The following is a 17,542-nucleotide window of genomic DNA, read 5'->3' as shown; positions in this document are numbered from 1 at the left end:
AACTTTCTTTTCCGTGGATTGAACAGCGAGTTTTTGCTTCTATATGTAGAATAACTTTCAAAATGATTTTTTTTCCATCGGTCTGCCTCTATGCGATACCTGCAGCGACAGTTTCTTAAATAATTAGGTTAACGTCCCTGTTTTGTGTATGATGGGAAAAAAGCAAAATATGAGTGAATATTCCAATTAAATATTTTCAAATACTACCCGAGTGGAAATTGCTCCAGGCCCACCTGATCAATTAAAAATATATGATTGGCTGACCACCCCCCCTTCCCCTTCTCCCATCTCCACAAGGGAAGGCATATAAGGACTACCCCTAGACATCGGAGTTCAGAATCGGAGCTCATAGCCCTGAAGATGCAGACCGCAATGTTTGCAAAACGTCGGCGCAACGCTGAATCCAAACGCGGCATCCATCCGGAAGCCAAAGATTTCATTAATCATGGACGCGAAAGCTTCAAAACTAAGATTAAACGCCTCCACGGAGAGGCTATTCTTAGGTCGGTGAATTTATTCACCAAACTTAGGAAGTCCTTGCACGTCCAACTGTGCTCCCTAACTTTTTTAAAAAGGTGCCGTGACCATCAAGCGGTATCGAAATTCCTCCGTCTGAGGAATCCTGTCCCATCGAAGCAGGCAAATGCCATCCTCCGCCAAGCTTCGTTGAGATTGGTCAAGGAGAGAATAACAGCGGCTAAGAAGAACCTGGCCCATCTCTCCAGACAGCTTCTCGATCTCCACCTTCTTCTGGCTCAGACGTTGGAGTCTCAGCTGTGGGAGACTCTCGATCGTGTTACACACGAACAAGCAGTCCGAACAGCTGAGATGAGAACGGAGAGTCAGAAGGGTAAGTTCAAGAAACTGATCCCCCAGGAGAAAGTCCCAACCCTCACTCACACTGTGAAGAATTTGAGTAAATTTGAACTCAGTGAAGCACAAGTGTCTGTGTTGGCGAAAGGACACAACTTCGCTGTTGCCCCTAAAAAGATCCCCACCGAGGAAATCATCAGTCGTACCGAGACAGCGATTTACCATCTTCCTCAGGAGACCAGCAATGAGATCCGGAGGCAGTTGTCTAACATCCTCCACAAGGCCACTCCCCCTGGTGACAATATCACCAGGGAGGAACGCCTCGCACTGCGTAAAGGAGAATAATGACCTGATTATTCTTCCGGCAGACAAAGGCAATGCCACGGTGGTTATGGATAAAGACGACTACTCCGGTAAGCTCAGTACGATGTTGGGTGACTCCAGAGTTTACGTTAAACTTAGGAAGGACCCTACTCGTACAATTGAGCGAAAAACTGCTGATCTGCTGAAAAAGGCTGGTTTCTCGGCTGACCTGACGAAATTCCTCACCCCTAAAGAATCCTTTCCTCCTAGACTCTATGGACTCCCCAAAATCCATAAAGAGTCTGTTCCTCTCCGTCCCATTGTCAGCAACATTGGAGCGCCAACTTACCAGCTGGCCAAGTATCTCACGAAACCACTCCAAAAGTTGACTGGCCTGAATGGTTCATACATTCAGAACTCACTGGATTTCGTCAACAAACTGAGAAATCTCCGGACTTCTCCAGATGATATCCTAGTGAGTTTTGATGTGGAATCACTCTTCACTAACGTCCCAATCCCAGAAACCTTGGAAATCATCAAGAAATCCAACAACATCTCTTCCCAATTCCTTCCCCTGATTGAGCATTGCTTAACTTCTACATACTTTCAGTTCAAAGGAGAGTACTATGAGCAGAAATCGGGAGCGGCAATGGGGTCTCCCATTTCCCCGATTATTGCAAATATATTCATGGAACACTTCGAGAACGAAGTATTGAAGTCAGCACCTCAGAAACCTACTGTATGGTTCAGGTATGTGGACGATACCTTTGTCATCTGGCCACATGGAAAGACTGCTCTAACTGAATTCCTGGAGTTCTTGAATACTCAGCACGTGAGCATCAAGTTCACTATGGAAATTGAACAACATAGATGTCTTCCATTCCTAGATGTCCTGGTTCGACGCAACGAGGACGGCACTCTAGGCCACCAAGTATATCGCAAGCCAACCCACACAGATAGGTATCTCAATGCTACCTCCCATCACCACCCCTCCCAGAAGAATTCCGTTATTAGCTCCCTAATGTATAGAGCACTCACAATCTCTCAACCCTCCAACGTTGACAGTGAAGTTGAACATCTTGAGATAGCTCTGACCAAGAAAGGATATAACATCCAACAATTTCGGAAGGTCAAGCAGAAGCTACAGAGTAAGCTCTCATCTCCCGAAGAGGAGACTAATCCTGAGGAAAACCAGGAAAGACCAAAAGTGGCCCTCCTCCCCTATCTGAGAGGCACAACAGAACGCATAAGTAGAGTACTTGGCAAACATAACATTCGAACGATCTTCCAGCCTCCAAAGAAGATCGGACAGATGCTGCCAAGTGCAAAGGATCCAAGACCACCTCTGAGCACACCAGGAGTGTACGAGATCCCCTGCTCATGCGGGAAAGTGTACATTGGAGAAATCGGGAGGAAGATCAGTACACGGATCAAGGAACACCAGCGGTGCTCCAAATACGGTCACTTAGAACAGTCTGCCCTGGCTGAACACTGGATGGACACTGGACATACTATCCAGTACGACCAAGCCAGAATGTTGGCCAAATCTCAAGGGTATTTCGAAAGGAAATACCGAGAGGGTTTGGAGATCCATAAAAACCCTAACAACCTCAACAGGGACAGAGGATATCAAATGAACCCCATTTGGAAAACCGTCCTCCCGGTTTTTTAATTGACCAGCTGATCAATTAAAAATATATGATTGGCTGACCACCCCCCCTTCCCCTTCCCCCACCGCCACAAGGGAAGGCATATAAGGACTACCCCTAGACATCGGAGCTCAGAATCGGAGCTCATAGCCCTGAAGATGCAGACTGCAATGTTTGCGAAACGTCGGCGCAACGCTGAATCCAAACGCGGCATCCATCCGGAAGCCGAAGATTTCATGGAAATGATGTGTTCAAAAATATTGTAATTTGTATTTGAAAGTTTTCTGATTTAATTCTCATAGTCGTTTATGATAAATAACTGTCACAAAAAAAAGTTTTGAGTCAAGGAAGGTATATCCCTTATTTCCATCGATCCATCCCCAAACATTCGACTGGCTTGTTGAATTACAGGTCGAACCAATAACGTTTCGACCAATTCCCAATTTTCTGTTGGAAAAAAAAGCAAATATTAAAGTTTCCATCCGGGTAACGAGAAAACGGCTGAGACGATTTCGCTCAGCATCCAATCAATAACGAATCACAATCAGATGCATCACTCATACAAAAAAATGGAATCTCTTCATTATTCTCGACAAAATTGTTGAATTTTCAAAGAAAATCATTTTTTTATATTTTTCTCACACGTATTATGCTAATAACTAACAAACCGCTAAAACAATCATCGTCAGAAACTAATCAATTTTAACTTAGATTAACACGCATTGACTGAAAAAAAAAACAAATCGCATCATTACTCTGAAAGAAATAGTAGAATATGTGAAAACCATCATTTTTAACATTTCTCACATGTTTCTTGCAAATTCTTAAAGAACCACTGAGACGATTGTCTTCGCAAACTAATCAGTTCTAAGTTACACCAAGATGCCTCGATTGAAAAAAAAAAATCGAATCGCTTCATTTGTTCAGTAGATATCGTTGGACAAAATTTTAACCGCACACATACACACATGCATGCAAACATGTCTTCAAAAACACGTCAGGATGATTTTAGAGGTAATGAAACGTCGACAATTCATGGAAATTCCACTTTAGATTTTCGGGGTATTTACAATAACTTCTTCCATTAGGGTCGGTTAGTTAGAAGTTAATTATTAGGGATATGTTACTGACTCCCAGGAATCTATCTCCATTGATTTAGGCACCAATTTTTAGTCACATTATCACTAATTTTTAAGGACATCGTTACTAATTTTCAGGGAAATGAGACTGATATCCAGGAACCATCTGTAATTTTTAGAAATACATCAGCTAATTTCAGTGATGCAAATCAAATTTGAAATCAAATACAATTTTAATTCGATTGTTTGCAATTATCTGTCCGGAAGCTTCTTGCTTTTCAATTGCGTAAAAAAATTAGAGAGTATAACGAACAAAGTCATATATGGTTATGTGTATGAGAATACACTTCAAGACTATGAACTATTTTGTCCGGTGGCTTGGCGCAGTGGGTAAGTTCGTTGCCTCACATGCGAAAGGTTCCGAGTTCAAATCCCGGCCGGGTAGAGTGGTGCGATCTAACCATTTAAAGTTCTTGATCATCATCGCAGTATACCCTAACCGGGTTGAAGCGATGTAAAACAACGATAAAAAAAGCTATGTACTAGTAGATTTAAGATCGGAGTATTGAGCTCTTATTGATGCAATATGTTAAATTAAAGATTGAGATTGCGTCTAAAAAATACTCTTGTTGTATTCTGTAAACTCTGAAAAGGATTTCTCCCAGAAAAAATTTCCCGAACTGCTTGGATATTCTTAATTGTCAATTAATTAAGAATCCAAGAGTATATTTACCTGAATCTCCCAGATTTATATTACTTTCCGGCAAAATCAATGATCTAAAATTTTCAGTTTCAATTATTTTCTCCATCAAATTATTAATTTTCAAAGACGAGATCCCTTGAAATATTAGCGGAACTGGTACATCAAAGAAATTTCCAAAAACGGAACAGAAATTTCAACCAAAAACAGTTACCATAGTGGAAATCAACGTAAACATTGATTGTAGATAATGAAATATCCCCAAATAATCCATTCCATGAACATTCGTGGTTATCAGTCTTCTTCTATCCGATAGAATATGGCCAATCTAATGAGAATCAAATGTAAATTACTAACTCTCGATCACCCACGAAGAGTAAACAGACCATATCAGAACGTTTCTATTCTCTTTTTCGTCTCCAACACTTTCTTGTCGATAAAAACCCAATGTATGAGATGGATATCATTGTCCAATCTGCAAGATCTGTAGACAGTTTTTTTCTTATTCTCGACAAGAAAAATGGCCTTCAACAGAAAACTTAAGTGACTAGTAGAAGATAAGAATCAACAGATCCTTCACCATTGAAAGAAAGAAATTTGAATCAAGGACTCTAATTGATATGTCGTTATGATAGTGTCCTAAAATAAACGTCCCATTTCCGAAAAAAATTTAGTCGAGTGATTTAGGATAATTTTCTTATACTCGTGTCAAAAAATCTTTGCTAATAGAATATTTTTAACCTAGAGAGGTAAAATAAAGGTGTCGTGCCCACGTGCGGAATTACCACCCCAGCCAACGACGAGGGTGGTGAGTGCTTGGGTACCAGTCTTTAATTTTACCTGAGTGGAAATTGCTTCACCTGAAGTAGGATCAGAACTTGATACAGTTTTTGTAAAGTTTGACTGATCATGTGATTTCTGATGAGAACCTGACCAGGTTTTGATCCAGTGGATCGGATTTCAAAAACTGCAAGCGAGTTCAAATGAAGTTCTGATCAAGTGCGCCTGATCAGGTGACGGCTAATGAGAACTTGACCAAGTTTTGACTTTCACTGATTAGTAATTTTTCATTAATTAATGATTAGTAATAGCAGGATCTCAGTTTCGATCCCCAGCATTTGCAAAAACCATAAGGTTTTTTCAGCCGTAATTATGGTAGGGATTCATCAAGAGGCGATATACAGTGCAAAAATTGAATTATCTTTTGTTTTGAATTAATACGTTTGGCTTGATCAAATCCAGAACCGTTACCCGAGTAGAAATTTCGTCGGTTTATCACCGGTTACCGATGCGGTGCAACCGACATGGTCACCGGTTCCACATAGGTTTCGACCTACAAGGAACTCATCAAAACTTCCCGGAAAGATTTTGCCCAAACTTTTGCCAAATTATGACCCTTCCTAATTAATGAACCTTATTTCTGACCATCGCAGCTCTTATTTCTAACGTTCATTCCTGACCCTTGTGACCCTTATTTCTGACGTTCATTTTTGACTCTCATTCCTGACCCTCATGACCCTTATTTCTGTCCCTTGGTTTTGACCCTTATTTAGGTTACTGATGGGTTCTCTGATGGGGACAATTAAATGTCTTTAACACCTTATAAGAGCCAAATAAGTTACAAAGGGGTTGAACTACATAAGTTAGTGATCGGTGGTAAACTCATCTGCCATCCACAATGATCATCCCTACTAGTATTGTTGCGTTTGGAACCTACAGGTTACCCGTCAGGTACAACCTATGAGTCAGTAACCTGCAACAAACATAGGTTCCCAATGCACATTGGTGGCTCCCGACAAAATTTCTACTCGGGTATGCCCGATCAAGTCTTGATTAAAAACCACGTTACACGACTGATCAAGGCTTGATCCAGTTATCATATTACTTTCTGATCAATCCTCAGGGCTGACCTGATCCAGTTTTGACTTGGACCTGACCAAAATTTCCACTCGGATAATATACTAAAGGTTGGCATTTTGGGTGGGCGCAATCGGCCGAGCGGTTCCTGAGATATGAAACCCTTTGTATAAATATATTTCGTTAAATATCTGATAAACTACTTAACGGTTTCGATTTTTTCCCTTTTCAAAATACTCGTCTCGACAGCTTCTATCTATATCAATCAAAATATCTATACCTGTTTATATAAAATTTTCGAAATATTGCCGTCGTCATTTCTAAAAATTTTTCATTTGAGAAACAATGAAGATAGCAAGTTGAAATTTGGTATGTTTAGAGCTCTTAAAATACTGAAGGTAATCTTCAATTTTGTATATAAATCTATTTCATTATAAGGTTGAATATCTTCCTCTTTTTAGAAAGGATTATCGCCAATTTCTAGTGACATCGTTATTGATTTTTAGGGATCCATCTCTAATTATTAGGAAGGTATCCCCAGATTTAAATGATGAAAATACTGGTGGTTCGGGTTATTCTAGTTGGTGTTCAGTGCCATCAAAAATTGGTGATAGACTTTTAACAATTGGTGACATATTCCTGAAGATGAAAACTATTTTTTCTCTGTGAAGCTTTTGCGATTTTTCATCTGCTAGTTACAACAAAAATAATCAACGACAGCAACACACCCGTGTTACATATACCCGTAGTAATCCAACGACTCACTGCATTTCCAAAACTACTGTAATCCCCTAACGACTCTTTATGCTCTAGTCCCAGTTGACGGCTCATCTGTTCTGCCCTCATGCTCACATTTGTAGCTATCGATTCCCGGGGAGAATGGTTTCTTCAGGGCTTGAGGTACTTTCCAGCGCCATTTTATCCATCTGTCGTATACTCCTCATCCGCACATTTAGTTCCACTACTTGACCCACTGAAAACCGATTTCAGTTCCCTTCCTCATGGGACTCTTCGTTACCCTGGAATTCCTCTTCAGGACACAATTATAATTTCGAAGGCTGAAGTCTGGGTGACGCATCGGGATGACATTTACTGGAAAGACCTCCGGACAGATTTTCTATCATGCATACTGATGCGGGGGAACGGTATAACGAGGATTACCGGATGTCCTCGGTGGACGGTGACCACCTTTCAAATGGAAAATCAATGGCCGTCCCTGTAGATTCATTATTCGTGCTCACCGTGAATTATTAATTCTATTGAATTTGCACGTTTCATTGAGTCATTATAAGTTTTGTGTTCATAAAATCACACGGGGGGGGGGGGAATTGTCCCGAGGGAAGATACGGTTAATTTTGAGAGCCTTCGGTGGATCTGATTTCTTCAACGACTTTTTAAATGTAATAAGAAGCGTTGAAATGGGGAGAAAATGACGGGACGAATTGATTCATCTTCAGATTTGAACAAAAATGGTTGAGTAAAATGGTTACCACACATCTCCAATCAAAGAAATCGAACCAGTCTTGTGATAAAAATGGATGGTTTTCCGAATAATTCATTCGGATTGTCACAGTCAATGATCACGATTGTGAAATTTTTTTTTTCTCTCGTATACCCTTTCGTATTTTTTCGATTTGTTCTCTTTCCACCCCCCAACCCCCTATACCGTATTCGCCGAAGGACAAGAGAAATGCTCATTTGAGGGAAAAACCTGCCCGGGTTCAGTGATTTCCTGCGAGACTCCTGCTCGGTAGTGAAACCGTGAAATTGAGAGTGACAAATTTTAGTCTCCACAGCCGGGAATCCAACCCGGGCCTCCCGCTCGCCAATCCTACACTCTAACCATACAGCCACCGCTCAGGGTTGCCAGATTTTGGCGGTTTATAGCCAAAACCTGTACAATTTTAAATGGGGTGACGTCACGATCTGGTAACACTGCCACCGCCGTCCGTTTGTGGAAATTTTATTAAATAATTAAACAAACTGAGAAAAAATGAATTATTGGTTGTGCGGAATGAAAATTCTTAAAATCCTTGATTTGCCTGTTTGCTGTATGAGGGACGGCGGAGCTCGATATACACTGTTATAAATTGTTGGAAATTTCATAAAAAATATTATAGTAAATCTCATAAGAGTTCAAGTTTTAAGTAGAATTCACGGAAATTCATGAGTTTTCCATGGGAGTGAGATAGAAATGTCACAACTTAATTAAATTTTCAGTGGAACATGAATATTCAGAAACAAAAAGACATTAATTTTCAAATTTTTCCTGAATTTTCCAGATTTTTCTGAATTTTCACAGAAGAATGGAACGGAAAAATCAAGTATTTTATTGATTTCCAGATCATTTGAACCGAAAATCCATGGAAATTTGACTTTTCAACAACAAGATTTCCTGAAATTTCTACGGAACTTGAACACGATAAAAAATTTCGGAATTTGGCATGAAAAATTCAAACGAAAATTTTTAACAGTGTATATGTCTGATTCTAGAATATTATATACCACATTCGAGGATATTTTTTTTCCGTGATGAGTTTCGAAAGAAATTCCACTGAAAATTCACTGAGTTCTAGGAAAAAGACGAAAATCATTGTCGACATGGAATCTTATTTTCACCAGATGAATAGGTGTGCCAGCCGTAATGAAGTACTGTATACTTGAACAATTCAGTAACAGACTTCAATTGGTTCAGTGAAATACGCAGAATCAAAGTGATTTTTTTTTCGCTGCCCTTGATGGGGACTGGAATTCGACCGTCGCTGTCAGATTGATATATGAGATCCTAACAGGTGCGACATTTTCTTCTTTACCCTGCTCTCTGTATCTAACACAAAAAGTGAGCGGACGGAAATTGAAATGCATATTCCTCCAGCTATTGCGCAGATTGAATTGGTTCAATCTACATTCAATGAGGCTCATTAGTTTCAAAAAAATCACTTTTACTTCCGCAATGGAGCATTGCAATCAATTGTCACATGTTCTAATTTTGATTGGAAATGATATAAAATGGTCTGACAGGTAAAAATACGAAGTTTGGCGACCATGTCTGTATGTGACCATCTCCACTGCCACCTTCCCGATGGTCAACTTTTAGAAAATTGGGTAATCAAGTAAGCATTCTAGCTTGGGCAAAAATTGAGATATCAACTTAACATTATTGTTTTCTGATACTCATCTCGATGCCCGCTACCTCGATCAATCAAAATAGACACGTTCATACAAAGTATTCGAAACATTGAAATTTTCATAGCACCCACGGAGGTGGCAGTAAACACCCGAGTCGAAATTTTACCGGGTCTGCCAACGTTGTTTCAAGGTCCACTGGTTGGTTTAGGACGTTGAAAATACGTTGTCCAGTGTACAGGCTCAAATGCACCGATTCAACCTACTTTCAACGTAAATACCATCTCTTTTTTCCATTTTTTCCAGATTGTACGTTGAAATTAGGTTGAAACTAACCGTATCCCCAACGTTCCTCCACCGAACATTCTTTCCTTCCTTCCTCCCCCCGCCCTCTTCACACTACCAGTTCCATTCTAACATCGATTAATTGACTAAATTTTGCATAAATTAATCGGTGGAAGAATGGCAAAAATATAAATATTACTAACCGGGGGAAACAAAAATGGAAAAAAAAGAAAAAAACGGATCGGTCCATTGATTCTCGAGATGTCCCTCCCTGTAGTTCTGCCGTGTTCCCTTTCGGTCACCCATCCTTTTTCTGGTTTTACTCGCTACTGCTTAAGCTCAGTGATCACAGGATATCCCTGTATGCTTCTGAGCTGTACAGTTGCTTGTGCGAGTTGTATTTTTTTCGGGTTTATATAAGCAACTAATAAGAAGAAAAATGAGAAAAAACAGAAAGAAAGTAGGCAATAGAGTGATACAGGAAATTAAGAGGAAAACAGCAAGGGGAGGAGATGGGACGGAATTAGAGTCCATATAGGTCTAAGGCGTCTAAGGGTCGGATCCTTCATATAAAAATCAGTGAGTGTAAAGATCCGATAAGTGTAAGAGTTAGTTGAGTCTGAAGGATCACGCGAATGTAAGGGTCAGTTCAGTAAGGGTCAGATAAGTAAAAGGCTTAGTTGAGTTTAAGGATCAGTTCTGTTCAAGTGTCAGTTGGGTTTAAGGGTCAAATGAATCAAAGGGTCAGATGAGTATAAGGATTAGATGAGTATGAGGGCCAAATGGTTTTTTTTTAATCAATAAGTGTAAAACCTTCAGCATAGGGCCAGATGGACATGGGGTATTCTCCGTCAAACCGGACAGTCATTTTCCATGATCTCCCAGAATGTCTCGCCAATTTTTCAGGGTGTTCTGTGACTCGAAAAAAGTATACTACATTTTTTTCATAATTTTTGGACCGCTCAATCTTCTCCTACAATTAAATTCTCTTGTCTGATGAAAATACCTCATTTCTCCGGTTCTATGCGTTCAAAAATGATGATTAAAAAAAAGTGTATTTTTTCCGATTTTTATGATGGAAGAATCATCAAAAATCGCAAATCATTAGAAGATCCATTTTATATTAAAAAAGCAAAAAGGGGAAAATATTTTTTTTCCTCCACTTGGACACTTTTAAGTTCTTTTATATTGTTTTACGTAATTCTTCAAGCTCCTAAGAGAGCACAAACAAAATTTTAGAGTGGAAAGCCAAAATTTAGTTGCCCAGCAATAGAAAAAATTCAAGTCAATAAAGGTCTCATATGAGTTTTATGGGAATATCTCCGCATCTAACGGGGATAGCAAAGTTTTTGTAATAAGCTTGTTTGAAACGTAACTCAACCTCTCCAAGACCAAGGTCGATCAGCTCGGCCAATTACGAAAATCATCGGCCTTTTCCGGGTTAACGCTCAGGTCTAGTAGAGTCACCGTAAATCAACGCGAGTCAGTACATCACGGTCTGTCGTATAGCACGTTTTGAATGGAATTCAACTCTGTAGAGTTTAGACCACAGTACATTAGCGTCTATTAACTCGGCGATAGAAATTCAGTAAAAGAAAATCACGTTATTTATTGACCATTCAACCAGTGACTCACAGTGCAAATTCGATAGCCAATTAAATTAACGCAGTACGATCAACAAGTGATAAGCTGTTTTTGTAAATTTGACAAAGCGTGGTTCGAACTCGAGAATAAATGCACGTGGATATTAGTTCAAGACTCTCAACAATTATTTCACACCGACGATCCTCTAACCTCCCAATCCACCCTAAATCTAGTTCCTCACCAAACAGATCTTTTTTGTAGACCTCAATCCGCTCCACAAAAAAAGTCATAACGATATGTTCGATATCTTTCTTAGATTCCGCGATATTGATTGAAAACCCCCCAGTGAGCAAAATCGATTGAGACTGCTTCATCGCTGAGCTACTAAATTCATCTAGCTGATGAAAAAAACGTTTCGAGAAATAAGTAATATAATCTACGGCATAATCAAGTCACATTTTCCCCTATAAATTGCTCACATTTTTGAATTTCCGAATTTGGCGCACAATTGCCTGTAGTTCATTGAAAAGGGACACTGGCACAACAGTAACATAACCTCAAATGTCTTACAGTTGACATACAATAACATCGATTCAAAAGTGTGGTCAAGTCCAGAGGTACCAATTGTTTCGTTTTATTTGTGAAAAATTATAAGTATCATGAAGTTCCGTGATAGATGCTGTAATCCTTTAAAATTGGCAAACCATGTTGTTAAAAAAATATTACGTAAACCATCCGATGCTTTGATTGCCGAAGTTCCTGCATTGAAAGGTGCTAAAATTTGTAGTGGTCGGCAAGTACTGGGGAAATTACCGAGTAGTGTTTTGCGGATTATTATGGTTGATGAAACTGATGACAGTAACGAAGCCCAGGATAAATAAAACGTTAAAGTAATTGAAGTGAGTGAATCTGTAGATGAATTGTGTGTCGTACCTGAAAATAAACCCGTAATAGAGAAATCTATCGGTGAACCTGAGGCACCCACTTATTATCCTCAGATGGAGAAACTCTTGTCTGGTCTATCAGAAGTATCTTTGTCCCAGTCATCTGGTGCCAGTCAACAATCTCTCGTAAGATCACAGTCGACAATAATCAATTCCGCAACAACCCTCAGTCAAACAACGAACGCAAGTGATGAAACGTACTGTCCCACTCCTCCCCAATAACCCAAAGTCTACTGCAATGATGTCGATGATAAAAACATCAACTTCGCACAAGCTGGAGAAGAAATGCTGAAACAATTACAGGAGAGATATTCAGACCCCACGACGACCAAAGTGGAGAAATACTTGATTCTTTCAGTTGTTCCCAAGAGTTGGACTATCAGGACGACTGCTCATTTTTTCAATACTACTCGATGGATGGTGAAGAAAGCCAAAGCCTTAGTCGATCAGGAAGGAATTTTAAGAGCTCCTTAGCAGGGTGTTGGTACGAGAATGGACCAGAACTTGACACACAGTTGATACCATTAAGGCTTTTTATGAGCATGATTCAAACATAAATTGTCGTCGTACAAAGATTTGATCGCTCTTATCACCTGCAACAACCCAACACCTCAGTGTCATTTGGGAGAGTGTCTAGAATGTCCCGACTCAACGGTTCTGAAAGAATTTCTTCAGGAAATTTTTGATGAAAATGATATTGATCGAGTAGAATATCACTCATGGACTGAGACTGATCGTGCAGCAATGACAGTGAACGTGTTGACCGGTGATGCATTTGTTGAAAGTGTGAGGGAAAAAACTGTGCAGCTCAAAACACACGCATTCATCACCAAACAACAATCTGAATACGTGAACTACAGAAAAAACAAATTACAGGAAGGAGAATTCATTATTCAAATGGATTTTGCAGAGAACTATGTCTTCGTGGCACAGGATGCCATCCAATCATTTCATTGGAGCAATAATCAAGCTACAATTGTCACTATTGTATATTATTACAAACTTGATAATCAACTTTTACATGGCTCCATTGCAATCTTATCAGATAATCGTGAGCACAATATGGCTGCAGTCTATAAGTTCCAGAAATTAATACTTCAATATTTGCAAAGTAAATTCAAGGTTACTGAAGCTATTTACTTCACTGATGGAGCAGGCCAGTATTTCAAGAACCGGTTCACTGTTGCAGAACTTGATGGAACATGTCAATGTTTTTAAAATATGCTGCAGAGTGGCATTTCTTTGCCACTGTACATGGCAAAGGACCATGTGATGGTATTGGTGCAAATTTGAAGAGATCTGCTACTCGAGCCAGCCTTCAAGCTAAATCCTCTGCAGATCAGATCCTAAACGTACATGCGTTATTTGAATGGGCGGTTCAGCACTTTCACACAACAAAGATCATGTTTAGTCCTACAGTTGACCAGCTTAAAGCTGCTGAATACCTCACTGATAGGTTCAAGGGTGCAAAACCCATCCCAGGCATCCAAAAGACCCACTCATTCGTGGGGAATGATGGAAATCAAGTGTGCTTAAGAAGATATTCGTTTTCTATAGAGTTTGCTCTTTTCCCTACGAAGCCGCGTCAATCCAGGAAAAGAAAAAGGTGATCATCATACAGCAAAATGCAAAAATAATTCCTTAAATTGAGTATTAAGAAGTTGTAGATGATAAAGTTCTCAATTTCTATTGAGAAAATGTCAAATAAAGAAAATGATTGAAGAGGTCTGTAAGGATTTAATTATATTTTTATGATTGAAAATTCGAAAATAAGAGCAATTTATAAGAAATAATGTGATTCGATGACGCTGTAGAGTCTATTATTCATTTCTCAAAACGTTTTTTTTTCAGCCTCATCAATTCAGTAGTCGAGCGGTAAAACAGTCTAAATCGATTTTACTTACTGGGGGGTTTTCAATGAATATCTCGAAATCTAAGAGAGATATCGAACATTTCGTTAGGACCTTGTTTGAAACGCAACTAAAATTCCAGAACATTCTGGTCGACTAGCTCGGCCTACTTCGAAAATCTCCGGGACCCTTCGGGTCATCGGTCATAAGTGACCGAAACACGCGTGAATCAGTTTAGGCTTAGCCTCTCACCGTATAAGTCTGTCTCGAGCAAATCACCTGTAGAAGTCGTATAGTATCAGTACAGTTCCGATCAGTACATCAACTCAGTTCATTTATTCAGTTTTATAAATTCAGTCTAGAGTCAATCAACGCAGTTGAATAATTATCAGTGTAAATTCAGTAAATCAATTAACAACTTTCTAGAGACATTCAACCGTGTATAAAGTGTACATATTTTCAAACTTTGGTGGCTGTTGGCCACCAATAAATTGTGACTTTAGAAAAATCACTATTTTTTCTTTCACGGCTCATCCTACTTTAACTATCCTCTAACACCTCCCACAATCCATCCAATTTACAGATCCTCTCCTCAAACAGACCTTTTTTGTAGAGCGGATTGAGATCTACAAAAAAGGTAATTCTAAAAACTTTGCTATCTCCGTTAGATGCGGAGATATTCCCATAAAACTCATCTAAGAGCTGTATTGACTTCAATTTTTCCTATCGCTGAGCTACCAAATTTTGGCTTTCCATTCTGAATTTTTTTTGTGATGTCCTAGAAGTCTGAAAAACTACATAAAAAAATATTTAAAAAATTGAGTGTCCAAGTGGAGGAAAAAAAAATATTTTCCTCTTTTTTTTATATAAAATGGATCTTCTAATGATTTGCGATTTTTGATGATTCTTCCATCTTGAAGATCGGAAAAAATACACTTTTTTTTTAATCATAATTTTTGAATGCATAGAACCGGAGAAATGGGGTATTTTCATCAGACAAGAGAATTTAATTGCAGGAGAAGAATGAGCGATCCAAAAATTCTGAAAAAAATTTAGTATACTTTTTTCGAATCACAGAACACCCTGAAAAATTGGCGAGACATTCTGAGACATCATGGAAAATGACTGTCCGATTTGACGGAGAATGCCCCATATAAAGATCAGCCGAGTCCGAAGAATCACATGAATCCGAGGGTCAAAAGAGCACGAGGGTGAATATAAGGGTCAATTGAGTATGGGTCAGATGAGTAGAAGTCTCAGTTGAGTTTAAAGGTTAGATGCGTCTCAGTGATAGTTGAGTTTAAGGGTCAGATAGGTCTAAGGATTAGTTGAGTCCGAAGGGTCATGCGAATTTGAGGGTCTATTGAGTACAGGTCAGATACGCAAATGCTTTAGTTCAGTTTAACGGTCAATTGCGTCCAAGTGTCAGTTGAGTTTAAGGGTCAGATGGGTCTAAGAGTTATTTGAGGCCGAAGGATCAGGCGAATCTAAGAGCCAGTTGAGACTAAGGATCAAACAACTACAAAGGGTCAGGCGGATTTAAGGGTCAGTTGAGTGTGAAAGATCACGCGAATCTACGAGTCAGTTGAGCCTAAGGGTCAAAAGAGTACGAAGGTTCAGGCGAATCTAAAGGTCAGATGAGTAAAAGGCTGGGTTGAATTTAAGGGTCAGTTCAATCTAAAAGTCAGATGACCTTTGGCTCACCTGACCCTCAGAATCGATCTGACCCTCAGAATCGATCTGACCCTCAGACTCATTTGACCCTTATCTTCGTCTTAGACTCATCTGACTCTCAGGCCCAATAGGGCCTTCGCACTCATCTGACCCATATACTCAACTGACCCTTACACACAACTGACCCTTATCGGACCCTTACAAAATAGACCTTTGGATTCGCCTAACCCTTCGTACTCTTTTGACCCTTAGGCTCAACTCACCTTTAAACTCAACTGACATTCAATCTCAACTGAGGCTTTCATTTATCTGACCCTTAGATTCCACTCACCCTTATACTCATCTGACCCTTATACTCAATTGATCCTTATACTCAACTAACCCTTCTGACCCTTGGACCCAACTCATCAGTACCTAATGTTATTAATCTACTAGTAACATTGTAATTCATTACCGTGTACTCTTTAACACGGTAATGAATTTTTTAATTATCGTCAATAATGACCTTGATACAATCAAATATGGACGTCGAAACTTACAACGTACGTTAACAGAAAACAAACGTCATTAACGTTGAGTCAGTACGTTTAATATACGGTGGATATTGAATGTTTTTCAACGTCCATGGGCCTTCACGTTGAGATAAGTTGCAAGTACGGTGAAAATTCGGCGGAGAATTTGAACATTAAAACAGTATAGGTTCAGAACATTGAAACTACTTCGGGAGACCCGGTAAAATTTTGACTCGGGCATCTGCAATTTTCGCTGCCTGTTAGTATTATAAAGTAATAGAGTTATAAACTTTTATAATATTTCAGACCATGGGGAAGCCCGCCATCAATGTATGTATGGCGAAAAAATAAGACATCACTCAGTGACATGCTCACTGTCACATGCTCGCTGTCCCCCGCTTGTTATTATTCAAATACAAATTTGTATTCATTACCCTGGATTTTCCGGAGAGGACAAATTGTAATCGAGTTTTGAAGAGTTTATTTTTTCAGTGAGACTCGGATGTTCCATTCAATTTCTTCTCGTCCGTTTCATCGATCTTGTAAATCGTGTAATCTTATATGTCGAGCTCAATCGTATCTACTTATTCACTTATCTATCCTTGAGTCGTCTGAGTTTTTCCTCCTCCATTCACTTACAGCTGCGCACGATACTGAGACTAGTCTCGTTGTCGTCTCGTCTCGGTGTTGCGAGACAAGACCAAGACCATACGGGCCAAAAATAATCGAGACGATACCAGCCGAGCCTGCCTCTGACGCCAGACTTTTGGCGAGTCTCGTCGAGTCTTGTTGTTGAAGATTTTTGTAAAATGATATGGATCAATTATCAAGGTACAAATCAGTAGCAAAGTGATAAAACGGCTTAAGTCGACTTATCTCCCGGTAAAGTTTTTGAGGAATATTTCCGAATCTAAGGGAGTTGGCGGAATTTTCGTAATCACATTGTTTGAAACGCAGCAAATAAGTCATTATCTAAAGTTACCGGGCTCAACGGAAAATCTCAGCTGACTTCGGGACCCTTCGGGTTCACGGGCAAATCACGAAGCAAATCGCCAAATATAAAATTGCAGTAGTATCAATTTATTCCTTAAAGAGCATACATCGGTTAGTCTGAAATTCACCTATAGAGTACAGTATCAAAGTAACCGAGTATCGAGTATATCACC

General features: G+C 39.4%; 1 protein-coding gene across 1 annotated transcript in view; it reads left to right on the top strand.

Moving 5' to 3' along the window:
* Positions 1 to 16,840, top strand: part of LOC107043985 — a 70,323-nt gene extending 53,483 nt beyond the window's left edge. The window contains exon 3 of the mRNA XM_015265715.1: positions 16,683 to 16,840. Within this exon, the coding sequence (XP_015121201.1) occupies positions 16,683 to 16,840 (158 nt within the window). The remainder of the gene's footprint in view (positions 1 to 16,682) is intronic.
* The last annotated feature ends 702 nt before the right edge of the window (positions 16,841 to 17,542 follow it).

The sequence above is a fragment of the Diachasma alloeum genome, unplaced genomic scaffold, assembly GCF_001412515.2.
Source record: "Diachasma alloeum isolate Michigan unplaced genomic scaffold, Dall2.0 Dall_scaffold_00653, whole genome shotgun sequence".
NCBI classification, from domain to species: Eukaryota; Metazoa; Arthropoda; class Insecta; order Hymenoptera; family Braconidae; genus Diachasma; species Diachasma alloeum.
The sequence above is the reverse complement of the archived record's forward strand: the minus strand, read 5'-3'. Positions and strand labels throughout refer to the sequence as shown.